Below are 13,273 nucleotides of genomic sequence, written 5' to 3'. Positions count from 1 at the left end.
GCCTAAGGCGGGAGGTTGAGTCCTGGCCGGGGGGAGGGAAGCAGGAGTGGCAGCCGCTGCAGCGGGAGCCACAGGAGGACCAGAGGTAGAAGCCGAATCCGGGGTCAGAAGACCCGCCAGAATCAGCTTGGACATCCGGTCCTTGAATGCCCTGGGGTTGAACGCCGCACAGATGGAACAACCAGAAGACAGGTGTTCAACCCCAAGGCACAACACGCACCGAGTGTGGCCAACCGCCGGGGACAGCTTATGGCCACACTCGGTGCACTTAGAAAAGATCAATTTTGGGGCCTCAGCCATTTTAACTAAAAGAAAGAAACACACACGTTAGGCCCCAAACACACACACACACAAAACCCTAATGGAACCACGAAGGAAGGGGGAGGTAAAAGACCAAAAAATATATAGTTAAACTAGAGAGGGTTTTTACAAAAAGGGACCTGTAAACACACACAACCAAAAAACAGAAGAAAGGAGAGAAAAAAGGTGATTTTTTTCCTCACAAAAGTCTCGAAGGCTTGGAGCTGTAGATCAAGCTGCTATTGGATAACCGTGGCAAACTAGATCTGAGGTCAGTCAGGGTTGGCAGGGGATTATGGGTAGGGGAAAAGCTTGGAGTTCGGATCTAAAGCTGTTGAAAACTGCCGGCTTGAATCCAAGGTCGGATCTGAATCCCATAGGTTGCTGCACAAATGAAGTTAACTACTTCAGATTTGGTTGTTTCTCAAAATGTATTTTTAAATGGGAACACAATTTAAAGATTAATTGAGTTAAAGCATTTGGACGGGTTAGTAAAACAAAAATGGGCACTTGAAAATGTGGTACTTGTTCAGTGTGTTAATACATACAGAAGGGTGATGTGTTTGTTATTGGCAAAGTAACAGTTCTTCATGTTGAGCTTTTTAAATAGGCCAAACTGAAAAGACATTTAGAGAATGTGTATCAGAGCACATTTAAAAACTTAAAAAGAAGAATATCAAAAATACTGTACATCAATATGCCACTGAATGCTTTGAGCTTAAACAATTTACATTTTTGATAGTAGAGAGAGATGAAAAAAACAGAGGTTATAATCTATGACAAGAAACATTATAATACAAAGAGTTAATTTGAAAACTAAAAGCCAAATGCTTTTGCATCACAATGGATGAATGAAAGTATAATCATTTAGTGGTGTGTTTAAAATGAGGGCAGCCAGATTATAGTTTATGTAATTACCCTAACAAGATCATTTTAACATGGTTTGTATTTTAACTGTTTTATTACATTTAATAGAATGTCTTATTAAGAGTATTAACTGTTTAGTTTTAATTTAATTGTGACATGTAACCTTGGTTTGCTATAACTAGGGTATAACTCCAGATTTAAAATCAATTATGAAGAAGTCCACACATTTGGTAAAACAATGCTAATGGTTTATTAATGAAGAGATGTAGATGGATTTACTGTTTTTTTTTTTTTTTTTTTTGGTTAACATAAATTTAATTCATCCAATATAGTCCAGTTACATATATAGTTTGTACTCTCTGTCTTTAAACTGATAAACATGCCTAAATGTGCATTTGTTAAATGAATACTTATGCCATGATTGTTACCTGCTCAAACATTACTAAGTGCCTCACTATTCTCATTGTAAAAATTGATCATCAAATTATTCATTGTAAATATTGTTTCAATTTTTTGATGATATAGTATAACTTCCTTTCTTCAAATCTTCCTGTGATAATCACTGTAACAAATATACTCACTTCTATGTAAGAACTTGATTTGATACTTACATTGTATTCTCGGCACTGTAATTTCTGCCCAACGGGCCCAGGTCATGTCCAAAAAAGGGTATGCCAACTAGCTGATTTTAAGGTCTTCACCCAAATGCCACAAGGTATAGGGTTTGATTCTATCCTCAAGTTATTTGCTAGGCTTAAAATGGCTCTTCAGGGCCGTTAGCCTAGTATTCACCTATGACTCACCAGGTTACCAAAATGAAACGAATAGATATGATTTTTGTTATGATACAGTCTGACCAGCACCAGTGGGCATTAAGGGGTAGTTACTTGCTACACAAATTACCTTTTTTGTGCACCAAGCCCACACACCACAAATTTAGGTTATCAAACAAAGATAAGCACTGTGAATTAATATGTTTTACTGGAGGAAAGATGATGCAGTCCTCCACTTGGGAAGTAACAGATTACAGAAAATGGAACATGAAGTTTGTTGTGTTTTGCAAATATGTATCTCTTGCTCTTTTAGAAAAGTTCACATTGCCTGCAAACAGGGAAGTAGGAGCAAAACTGTAAGGTGAAAAAGATGTGTCAGGTTTGGTACAGTATATTGCTTTCCACCCTCATGTCACCTAGCATACGGAGATCAGTCAAAGAATACAAAATAAAAGGACACTCCTCCTTTTCCCAGGCATACTTCCTTACTGGGGATATAAGGTTGTTTCCACACTATAACAGTAAAAAAAAAAAAACAAAACAAGGAATTTCATCAGCTTGTATCCTCTTCATTCTTGCCTCCACAGTGACATTCTGGATTACCTAGCAGATACAGAAGAGCTGGGAAGCATGAGACCAATGCAGAGCAAAGCAGGCAACATCTTGCACAACATGGAATACTTGTGGCTATTGTAGTGCAAACTCAAATGCCAAACTATTGCTGAAAGAAGACATTAAAATGTACCTTCCTGGCAGATATTGCCAGTCCATCCAGGGAGGCAATTGCATTGTCCGTTGACATGGTCACAAGTGGCACCATTACGGCAGTTACACATCTGACTGCAAGCTTCTCCATAGGTGTTTTCTGGGCAAGCTATATAAATAAAATCAATTTATTAGTCTGTTAACATAAAACACGCCAACATTCTTATTATGCTACTTGAAAAGCAGGTAACACAAAACTGTGTGATTTTTAAAAGAAATCTCCCTTCCCATCAAAAGAAATTACAAATATCTAGAATTAAGCAAACATGATCTCAAATGGTATTATGATAATCATGTGTAACAGCCAGAGCAGCTACTGGAACTGGACCCTGACTGCATTCTGGTGACTTATCGGATGGAAAAGTGGAAAGGAAAGTACCTGAACATGCTTAAAGATTTATTTGCACACATTTGGCATAATATTGTTCTACCAGACACAGTGATCAGTATTCTAAGCTGCTAATACTGTTTATCAAATACTGCATGAATAGTCAAAGTTGCTTCCCAGTTCCTGTTTGTAGTGAACTGTATTACACTAAATAAATGTTTTTGATGTCATACTTTCAATTATTCTGTAGTTGTATTCACTGGCTTACTGTTTCTTTTAAACAACTTCATTCACATCTTGCCTCAAATTAAATGTTCACTTTAATATTTGCAATTTCATGTGAAATTTATACAGGGTGATACTGTCACCATTACTATCAGCCCTTGTTCATGAGTAAGATGTGCAGCTGAATGCAGTTAGGCCACATCAGGAAAATGGAAAAATCAGGAAAAAGTATAGTGGGAGGACATGGGGGTTGCTGTGAGGACATTATTCTCCCTTCCATGAGATGTGATTTGCCACATGCTGACAATTCATCTCACGCCTGAACCTAACATTGATCTGTCTTAATTTTCCTCCCCAACCTTTATACTCCACAATAAATTGATAAGATAGTAGGCAGAAGTGTACTGTGATGCCCCACCACAGGACTGGTAACCAAGGAGACTCAATCCTCACCACTGGCACCAGCAAGGGACGTACATTAGGAGGATGACAAGTACACACACAGTATTTCCAGATGCAGCTTCTTGCATCAAGTGCAATTTCCCTTAAGAGCACACAGAGACCACAGTCCGGAGCTGCTTTCTCAGTCTTTCTCCAGATCCCCAATAAGACTCCCCACTGGCACAGCTATAGAGTCGAGATCTCAGCTGAGTGACAAAGCCAAGACCTGCAGCACCTTCTCTATCCAACCAGTGCTTTGTGTCCCTGCCCAAGTAGCTGACACACACACACACACACACACACACACACACACACACACACACACACACACACACACACACACACACTCTTTGGGGTTTGATTTACACACACACACACACACACACACACACACACACACACACACACACACACACACACACACACATACACACACACACACACACACACACACACACACACACACACACACACTCACACATACACACACCTGGGAAAGGCTGGCACAGGTTTACTAGCTACGTCCCCTTCTGCCCAGACTATAAGGTAGTTTCCACTGCCACCAGTCAGTCCTTATCAGCTACTTTAAGGCCCTTAACAAAGGGTGTCCAATCTTACTGTATAATGTTACTATCAATACAAATGGTAGTTTCAAAAAGAGCAAGGCTATTAGGAGTGGTCCACAGTGTCACCAAATAAATATGCAAGTACTCTCAAAACTTAAATATCTCTAAAAAGATCAGTCCAACAAAATGTTTAAATATATTTAATAATAAATAATAAACGAACAAGAGAATACTAAAGATATATCTACAGTGACATCAGAGTTCAAAATCACAGAAAATATTTAAAACAACATTGCAGGACAGTCTCAAATAAATAAAGAAAAAACATTTAAATTAAGCTTTACTATATTCCTAACTGTATCTAAGAGAATTATACTGTTCCCTAGAATGGCTTACTCAGAGCAAGGCAAATGTGTTTTGAATGGATCTTGGTGTTGTCAGGTCCAAGATCGATTACAGGATGCTCAGTCTCTCTCAGAGAGTTTTCAGATTAATATTTCAAATATTACTGCTGGGCTAGCTTGCAGAATTGCATAATTTCTTGTCATCTGACTTATAGTTCCCTGGCCCAAAACAATCATTGATGGCAGCTGGTAGCATTTATCATCTACCTGAAAAACTACATAGACCTCAGATCTTTTCCAGAGAATGGAAGGCATAAAACAATAAAACACTTCCAAGATAATACAGAAAGCTTCTCAGCCCAGACGTTGTGCCTGTAGCTGCCATAAAGTAATTTAATTTCAGTTATTTTTCTGAAGCCTTGCTGGACCGAAGTTAACCTCCTGTGTTCCAGTTTCCACTATTAAAACATATACATTTAAACAGTTAGAATAGTGCATGTATATTTCTGTTCTCTTCCAGCAGGGCACTCTGTTGATACATCTTTAAGCTCAGTACTTTATAAAATATATTTTCAACACACGTCTGTACAAACCTAGTTTGATATAAACATGACATACAGCTCTAATACATATGTAAGACAGTATCTGACATGAAGCATATTGAGCTTCACAAATGACACAACCATTTACAAAATTTCAGACAAGCTGTGCTGGCATTCTCTCCCTTTGTCACACTTCTATATAAATCATGTTGATATTCACAAATGACATGTAAATATTTACAAAATTCCAGCTAGCTGTGATGACAGTATCTCCTTTTGTCACATGTACAATGCAGCATTAATCTTGCTATTCAAACCTACTTTCATTGTAAGTATACTCACATAACGGAACTATTACTGCTGTAGTAGAATTCTCTATGCTTTGTAACAGTACTAAAGTAGTTGGCTACCCTATTATAGTCTGATCCCCAGTTCCAGAAAGAAAATACAACATGATTTACAGAATTGCAGTGGTTTACCTTGCCCTACTTCTGGAATGAAAATCCATTTGCTAATATTTAGTAAAACTATGGAGTCTGGTACATATGGCTGCCTCATAAATCATCTTAACTGACAGATTTATGTGAAAACAAAAAAGCTGCTGTGAAAACTACTGGTCTGCTACATTATATGCATGCCCTTTTAGTGTTTTGTCATGCTGGTCATAATAGAAGACAATCCAGTTACACACAAATTTCAGTGAGATGTGTTTAGCTACGTTTGCCTTGCATATCTGGTATGAAGAATATGAAGAGTAGATCAACTTTCTTAAGTTCTATGGTCCTATCAGCGTACCAACTTAATTTCTTGTGCACATCTACCAAGTGCAATTTTCAATCCTCTTTGTTCCAAGTCCTTGTGTATAAAACTGGCAGCTAAATTGTTTGACTTAATACTAGCTCTTAAGCTACCTGAGAAATGAAGTATGGGCTAGTTCCAACAATTACCTTGTCTTAGTGGAACAAAAAATACGTTTTTTTTTTTTTTGCACTGAAGTCCTACAGAGATTCTCCAGGCAGCGGTAATGGCAACCAGGAACAGGGTCTTTCAAGACAGAAATTTCATAGCTGTAAAACTAGGCAGTGATCTTCCATTCAGCTAACTTGAAGATTTTCAGGTTTGAGTGCACTAAGGACAACCTTTAGTGTTTTACCAGTGTGAAGAAGTTGGAGAGAGATAATGACTCATTTCTGTTCACTTACACTGAGAGAACCAGAGCTCTTTAGGCCAAAGCAGCACTATTGAACTATTAGCACAAGTTTTGTCTTTTGTCATCTTGTCTTAAGAGGTACTTTTTGGGGAAGAGGAAGGGATGTGAATACATGCAGTAAGTCCACACCTCAAGAGATAAAGAGAGAATTCACTGTTTAGGCTACACCACTTGGGTATTTCGTGGAGAATTTCCTTAAACACCAAAAACCTGTGCTATGTAAAATACACCAAAAGAACATTAATAACAAACTATTTGGCTCAACTGGAGATTAAGGCTACAACTTTTATTACCAAAAAATAAAAATTCACACGTTCAACACTCATAAGTGCTTTTGTCCATACAAAGAGATTTCATCAGATAAATATCTGCTTCAATATCACTCTTTAAATACCAAGTCCCTATTTTTCCTTCCCCATCAATCGTGTAATTATGTAATTAAACAATTCAAGGTGACTTTTTAACAAATTCCTACTCTTAAAAAATACTACCACTTTTACACAAACCTTTCCCATCATTGTACATCATTAAATATATTTGAATGAGACCTGTACATTCCTATTAACATTCATATAAAAAAATAAATGTTATGCATAAAAAGCAACAGTAAGCAAAAAACTTTTTTAAAAAAAAATGTTTCAAATATTCTTGTAAAATAGCAGCCTTTTAATTTAGTATTGGTTTCAGGGGCACTTGTTCATTTAATCCTGGGGGTAATGTTGCATTCAGTCTAAGCTGTCATATCAATTTTCTCTTCAATAGTAGTCTTTTCCAGTCACCACCCCCTGGTGTTCAATTTTATCTTTTCTAAAATACCAAACATGAATCGTGTAAAATTGTCGCACACTATGGAATGCTTGTATAAGGCACTGGTCATTTTTTTCATAATAATATGATAAACATGTTCATATAGCCTAGTTTTTAAGGCTCTTTCCATCTTCCATATATTGAAAGCCAGACGACCTTTACATTTTGCCAACTAAATCAATCTGCCAGTGCCACAATTTCCATTTTGAAAAATAATCCTACTCTGTAACCATTTTCCAGGGTTAAATTACCTTCCTTTATTATAAAAGAGCACTACGTACACCTACCACAGGCCTTCATATGCTTATTGGTGGACGTTTTATTCCATATACCACCTTCAAATAATTGTTTAAAAATTTTCCCCATTTGATATAAAAAATGCAGGCTCTTCCCCTAACAGTTCCTGTATTTCCTTGTTTATTCTGAAGATATTGCAATTCTTTCTAACTACCCCCTTAATGTAATAAGAATACTAGCTATTTTCAAGGACTACAGCTTTCTCAAATTTCACATCTCTATTCACTCTCCCTGATTTATCTAGACTTGTTCCTAACAAGGGTTTAAATTTAACACCCCAGCCTTGGTGCATTTCCTTAATAATATTGACTACCTTTTTTCAGGATAACCCCTATTAAGGAACATTTCTTTCAATTTCACCAGTTCATTCCACAAATTTCCAAACTCAGATGTCATTCCAGCAATATGTATAGCCTGCTCTCTTACCAGGTTCCTCTTTTGAAGATGTAGGTGGTTACTAGAATAATGCAAATAACTGTTACAGAATTTTTCTTTCCTATACAGGCTAGACTTAAAACCCTCATCTGCATGAGAAATCTAAGTGTCCAAATAGTTGATATATTCTCCATTCCAATTCATGATAAATTTAAAATAGTTAGTGCATTCATTCAAATAATCTACAAATGTTACAATCCCTTTGTTGGGACCATCCCACAATATAAATATGTCGGACAAAAACCTTACATAAAGATGTAAATACTTGGCAAAAGGGCTCTTAAATATGAACTAATTTTCCCACATAACCATAACCAAGTTAGCAAATACCAGGGCGCAAGCTGCGCTCATAGCTACACTGGTAGTCTGCTGATAATATTCCCCCTCAAAGTGTATAAAGTTATTCTCAAGGACCAGTTCCATAAGTTCAACCACCAAGGAAATAAACTCATTCAACAAAGTATAATTTTGATGCAAAGTATTTTGAAAATAATCTAACCCCTCCTTTTTAGGTATTACAGAAAAAAGATCAATCACATCAATAGTCAGAAAAAAAATTCTGTTTTCCATATACATTGCTTCAATCTTCCCAAAAATCCCACGAGTCCATTATCAAGTGTGATATATTGTACACCACTTCCTTAACCCAATAACCAATTAACCCTATTAAAGGACTGAGTCTTTGAACCTTTAGCAGATACAATCTGTCTAAATGGTGGACTCAATACTTTTATGTATTTAAGGAACTCCAGATATATTTGGGATAATGGGGTTAAGTTGTCTCAAAAACTGATAATCATCAATATCAATCCTTTTGACCAACAACTACCCTTCCAAATAACAATCGAGTCACCGATAAGCAATATGTATCTGATTTCTCGATACGAGGGAGTAGGTCCCATTACTGTGCAAAAGATTAGTCATAGTATTATTATAATCCACCACATTGTAAAACACCACCCCAACCCCCCGTCTGGCTTCATAACTTTTATATCTTTATTGCTTCTTCGTGTGTTCAAAGTTTCCCTTTCTTCCCTGGTTAAATTTGAAAATAACTTTTTGTCCTGAGAAAACTTATATGTATCCTCCATAACCGCCGTCACAAAAATCTTAATAATGGAATTCAATGGTTGGTTAAAAGTGGCATGTCTTTTTAGAGACCTATGGGGTTGTAAAGCGTATTGTTGTTTCCTACCTGATCTTTAAAAAATATCTCCAAATTCGACTTTCTTGTGAACAATTTCAATTCAATTAAAAAATCAGCTGTATCCACCTTTCCAGTAGGAATAAACTTGAACCCCTTTAAAAATGATGTAAGATGTTCCTTAATAGGTTTGTCTGTATAACTGTAAATCTTAAAATCCTTGTAATACCCTACACTACCATCATTGTTGAAAATTATCAAGTCCTCCTCAGTCCCCCTTTTTTCTAATTATCTTTCCCCATGGAGTAGTCCTGATGTTGCTCTGAGTCCATAACCTGTTTGGATTTGCTGGCCAGTCTCTCCAACCAACATAATGGGTGAAAACCCTGTGGCTTTGGAGGAAAAGGAATCTAATTCATTCACCCCCCCCCCCTTGTGGCCATTAAAAGACCCACATCTTGACTGGGGTGGTGACTGGTATCTTCCTACTAAAGATGCCACCTTGTTCCCTTTTTTATCCACATACCCATTAGGAACAGGATAAACTTTTAGCTGGGTATATTGTTTAGTGTCCCTTTCCAGCTTCCTTTCTTTTCTAATAAAAATATTTTGACACTTATCTATTCTTGTTAATACCTTTTCATAAAAAAAAAATTTATATTCAGAAAATAACAAATCAGTAAAAATATTTCAGTTCAGCCTGTCCACCTTAGGCCCCAACATGCTAATTACCTCATTATTACATTTATTCATAACCACATTGATCAAATAAGTAAAATGTCTCCACCACTTGTGAACTGTATTCAACCCCAAAAGGAAATTTAAACATTCGTAGCCCCTGAGGAACAAATTTTTAATCTAACATTCTCTTAAATAACTATTTTGAATTTTCAAACATTTCAATCTATATAATTTTTGTCCAACATGTAGATCAAGTCTTTTAAAGTGAGATAATCACTGAAATGTTTACATGTGCTGGTCTTAGAAACACCACCTTGAACTTGGTGGAAATCAAATGTCATGTCCATAATCTGCTTAAAATGTGCTGCTGTGTTTACTACTACTGTGGCTACTGCTACATTCCATACTCTTGTTTAACAACTCAATGGCTCCGGCATAAGATTTTACAACGTTAAAGCCAGTACCTATTGATTCCATGGGTGTTCAATCACTTGCTCCTTTGTAAACTTGTTCTTTAACCCTCCTCACCCCATTGAAATCATTTTCATTGTTCTTGTTGCTTTTGTTGTTGGAAAAATTATCGGCTCCATTATCACTGCCTCCAACAGCTCCATTGTTTCCTCCACTGCTGCCGTTGTTCTGTTTAACAGCCATAGTTGACCGTGGAGGGGGGGGGGGAGTACAAACTTCACTTCCTGTACCAATTGGGAAGATGCAGCACCACCCACTTTCTTAAAAATATCTATCCCTTCATTATGTGATAAAAGCTTGATCAAACGTGTTAAATCTCCTTTTAAGAAGGCTACATCCTCCTTTAGTTGAGCAACTTCTGACAATTGTCCAGAGTTGTTAACCCATGATTCCATGATAGGGAATTGGACTGTAGAAACCATTATAGCCATTCACCTTCAGAGCCCAATCCATGCCACAAATAACCAATAACACCAAAAAGCATGCTGTGTAGAATACACCAAAAGGGCATTAATAATAAATGATTCTGCTCACCCGGAGATTAAGGCTAAAACATTTATTACGAAAAAATAAAATAATTCAGATGCCCAACACTTATCAGGCTTTTGTCCCATACAAAGAGACTTCATCAGATGAACATCTGCTTCAATATCACTCTTTAAATGCCAACTACTTATTTTTCCTTCCACATCAATTGTGTAATTATGTAATTAAATAATTTCCTTAAACTGTTACTGTTCAGAGAGGCTAACAGGTCTTTCCCTGATGTTCTGCAACTGTGAAACAACTTTACAACTAGAAAGACCTGATTGTCTAGTTACCATTTGTGTAGGCTGGAAGAAAGCCTGTTCATTTGGTCTGCTGGTGAGTTCTAACTTGCAGAGTACATGTGACCTGGATATGGACATCCTCTTCTAAGGCCATATCCTATGCCATCACAGCCAGTCTTGACAGTGGGTAGGAGTGGGTCCCTCCTTCTTTGTTGATGAACCGCATCACAGTGGCATCGCCTGTCACTAATTTGAGTGTCCTGGGTGCCATATTATCTTAAATATTTATCATGTAAAAACGAAAGCCATCACCTCTTTCACAATTACATGCTTCCCTATGTATCTGCTGATGCACTTTTCTCTGCACATTCAGGTGGGTGCCCTCTATGCACCCTAAGTGAAATCTGAGGCATCCAGATTTAAAGTTTGAGAGATGACTGGGACAAATTGAATCTCTCAGTTGACCTGCATCTAATGAAACTGAGACAATAGGAGGTACTGCTAGCCATGCCAGGAGAAGTAGGGCAGTGGATGTGTAACATATGCCAGCACAGCTAACTGGAATTTTGTAAAGAATTATATGTCATTTGTTTATCAAACAGATTTGTACAGATGCTTGTGTTTAAAATGTATTTGTAAAGTTGCTTGTGTAAAAATGTGTCAACAGTGTGTCCTGCTGGAAAGAAAAGAAATGTACATGCAATACTGTAACTGAATTAAATGTATATGTTTTGGCAGAGGATATTGGAAAAGAAAAGATTAACCCCTAACTTCAAAAATAGTAAGACTACTGGGTGTAGGCCATAAAGACTGTTATCTCACTGTTCTGAATGAAGCCAGAGATGCTAAAGAAGAGGATTTATGAACACCTTTACAAAATACGCAGGAAAGATAAAAATAATGCCCTATATAGACACATTTTAGACAAAGGAGAGCAACATGTTTTTTTTATTTAGTATTATAGATCAAGTTAATGAAACTATATACACAGGGAACTGGAAAGCACAACTTGCACTTAAGGAAAGTATATGGCAAATAAGAACAGATGCCACTAGATATCCAGGCCTAAACAAGTATATTAGCATCAAACCCTTCCTCGAAGTAGGTTAAGAGGTTTTCTTCATGTCACACTATTCCTTTTATATATTATATTTTTATATATTTGATATAATTCTTTATATATATACATATTTAATATAATTCTTTTTATATATTTATACATTATTTATATATAGATTTTAACATTACAGTAACATTTTTTATATATTTATATATTTATACATCATATAATTATTTATATTTCATGGCTTTTTATATTCATCAAATAGCTGTTTTATGTATTTTATGTATATATATTTTTAAGACTATTATGTGTTTAGGGCAAGTATATATTAGGGTTTTTGCTAGTTTATTTCCATCATTATTATATTATATATTCATCATATATTTTATAATTTTATTAAACATCTTAAGCATATACACAACAATATCAGTTGATTCATTGTATAACATACCAGAACATCCGGTAGGCTAGTTTTTTATTTTTATTTTATTTTATTTTATTACATTAGTATATTCATTATAAGGTATTAATATTTGGCTTCACACTGATCTAATAACATAACAGATTAAATTAATGTTTCAATTTTATTTTTATTGCTATTGTTTTTCATGTTATAAGGAAGGACATAGCTTCGGTTTATATGTATTAGTTAGCACTTTCATTCAAATATATTGTAATTCAATAATGTCTCTTTAAAAGTTTTGGCGCAATTTTTTGAATTCACAAGTAACAGTTACTATATATACACAGTGTATTCATCAACACTTTGTTCTGATGAAGACTGATTTCTTCAGTTGAAAGTGCTTAACCAGTAGTTTGTGTTGTCCTATGTTATATGTGGAATAAACTTTTACTACTCGTACGAGCAGCGTTCTTTCTATCTTCCAGAGTACCCTGTTGTGAGTTACATTGTCGTGGCATTCAGCATATCATTAATGTCTGTAAGAAGTATGGTTTATTAACTCCTGTAACTAAATCTGAGCAACGCTCATGTGTGTGTGTGTGTGTGTGTGTGTGTGTGTGTGTGTGTATTATTGACCTTTAGGTGCTAAAATCCTGGCAGCTTCTAGTGATGGGGGATAGTGCAGGAAACAGAGTCAGATTACCAGATGGGGTCTATGTCAGAAAAACGAAAGATCAATGTCGCGAACGCTCATATGAGCGAATATTCCAAAACTCAAAATTGCTATTGTGGGGAGCTGTGCCCCCTACACCCCCCACTAAATATATATTCCAACTTTGAG

At 36.2% G+C, this 13,273-nt stretch overlaps 1 protein-coding gene across 1 annotated transcript in view; it reads right to left on the bottom strand.

Moving 5' to 3' along the window:
• Positions 1–13,273, bottom strand: part of MEGF6 (multiple EGF like domains 6) — a 2,184,612-nt gene that overhangs the window by 555,462 nt on the left and 1,615,877 nt on the right. Inside the window, exon 21 of the mRNA XM_044062967.1 lies at positions 2,686–2,814. Within this exon, the coding sequence (XP_043918902.1) occupies positions 2,686–2,814 (129 nt within the window). The remainder of the gene's footprint in view (positions 1–2,685; positions 2,815–13,273) is intronic.

Source organism: Protopterus annectens, chromosome 2.part1 (assembly GCF_019279795.1).
Source record: "Protopterus annectens isolate FY-2018-M chromosome 2.part1, PAN1.0, whole genome shotgun sequence".
Taxonomy (NCBI): domain Eukaryota; kingdom Metazoa; phylum Chordata; order Ceratodontiformes; family Protopteridae; genus Protopterus; species Protopterus annectens.
Note: the sequence above shows the minus strand (reverse complement) of the source record. Positions and strands in the feature narration are given on the sequence as shown.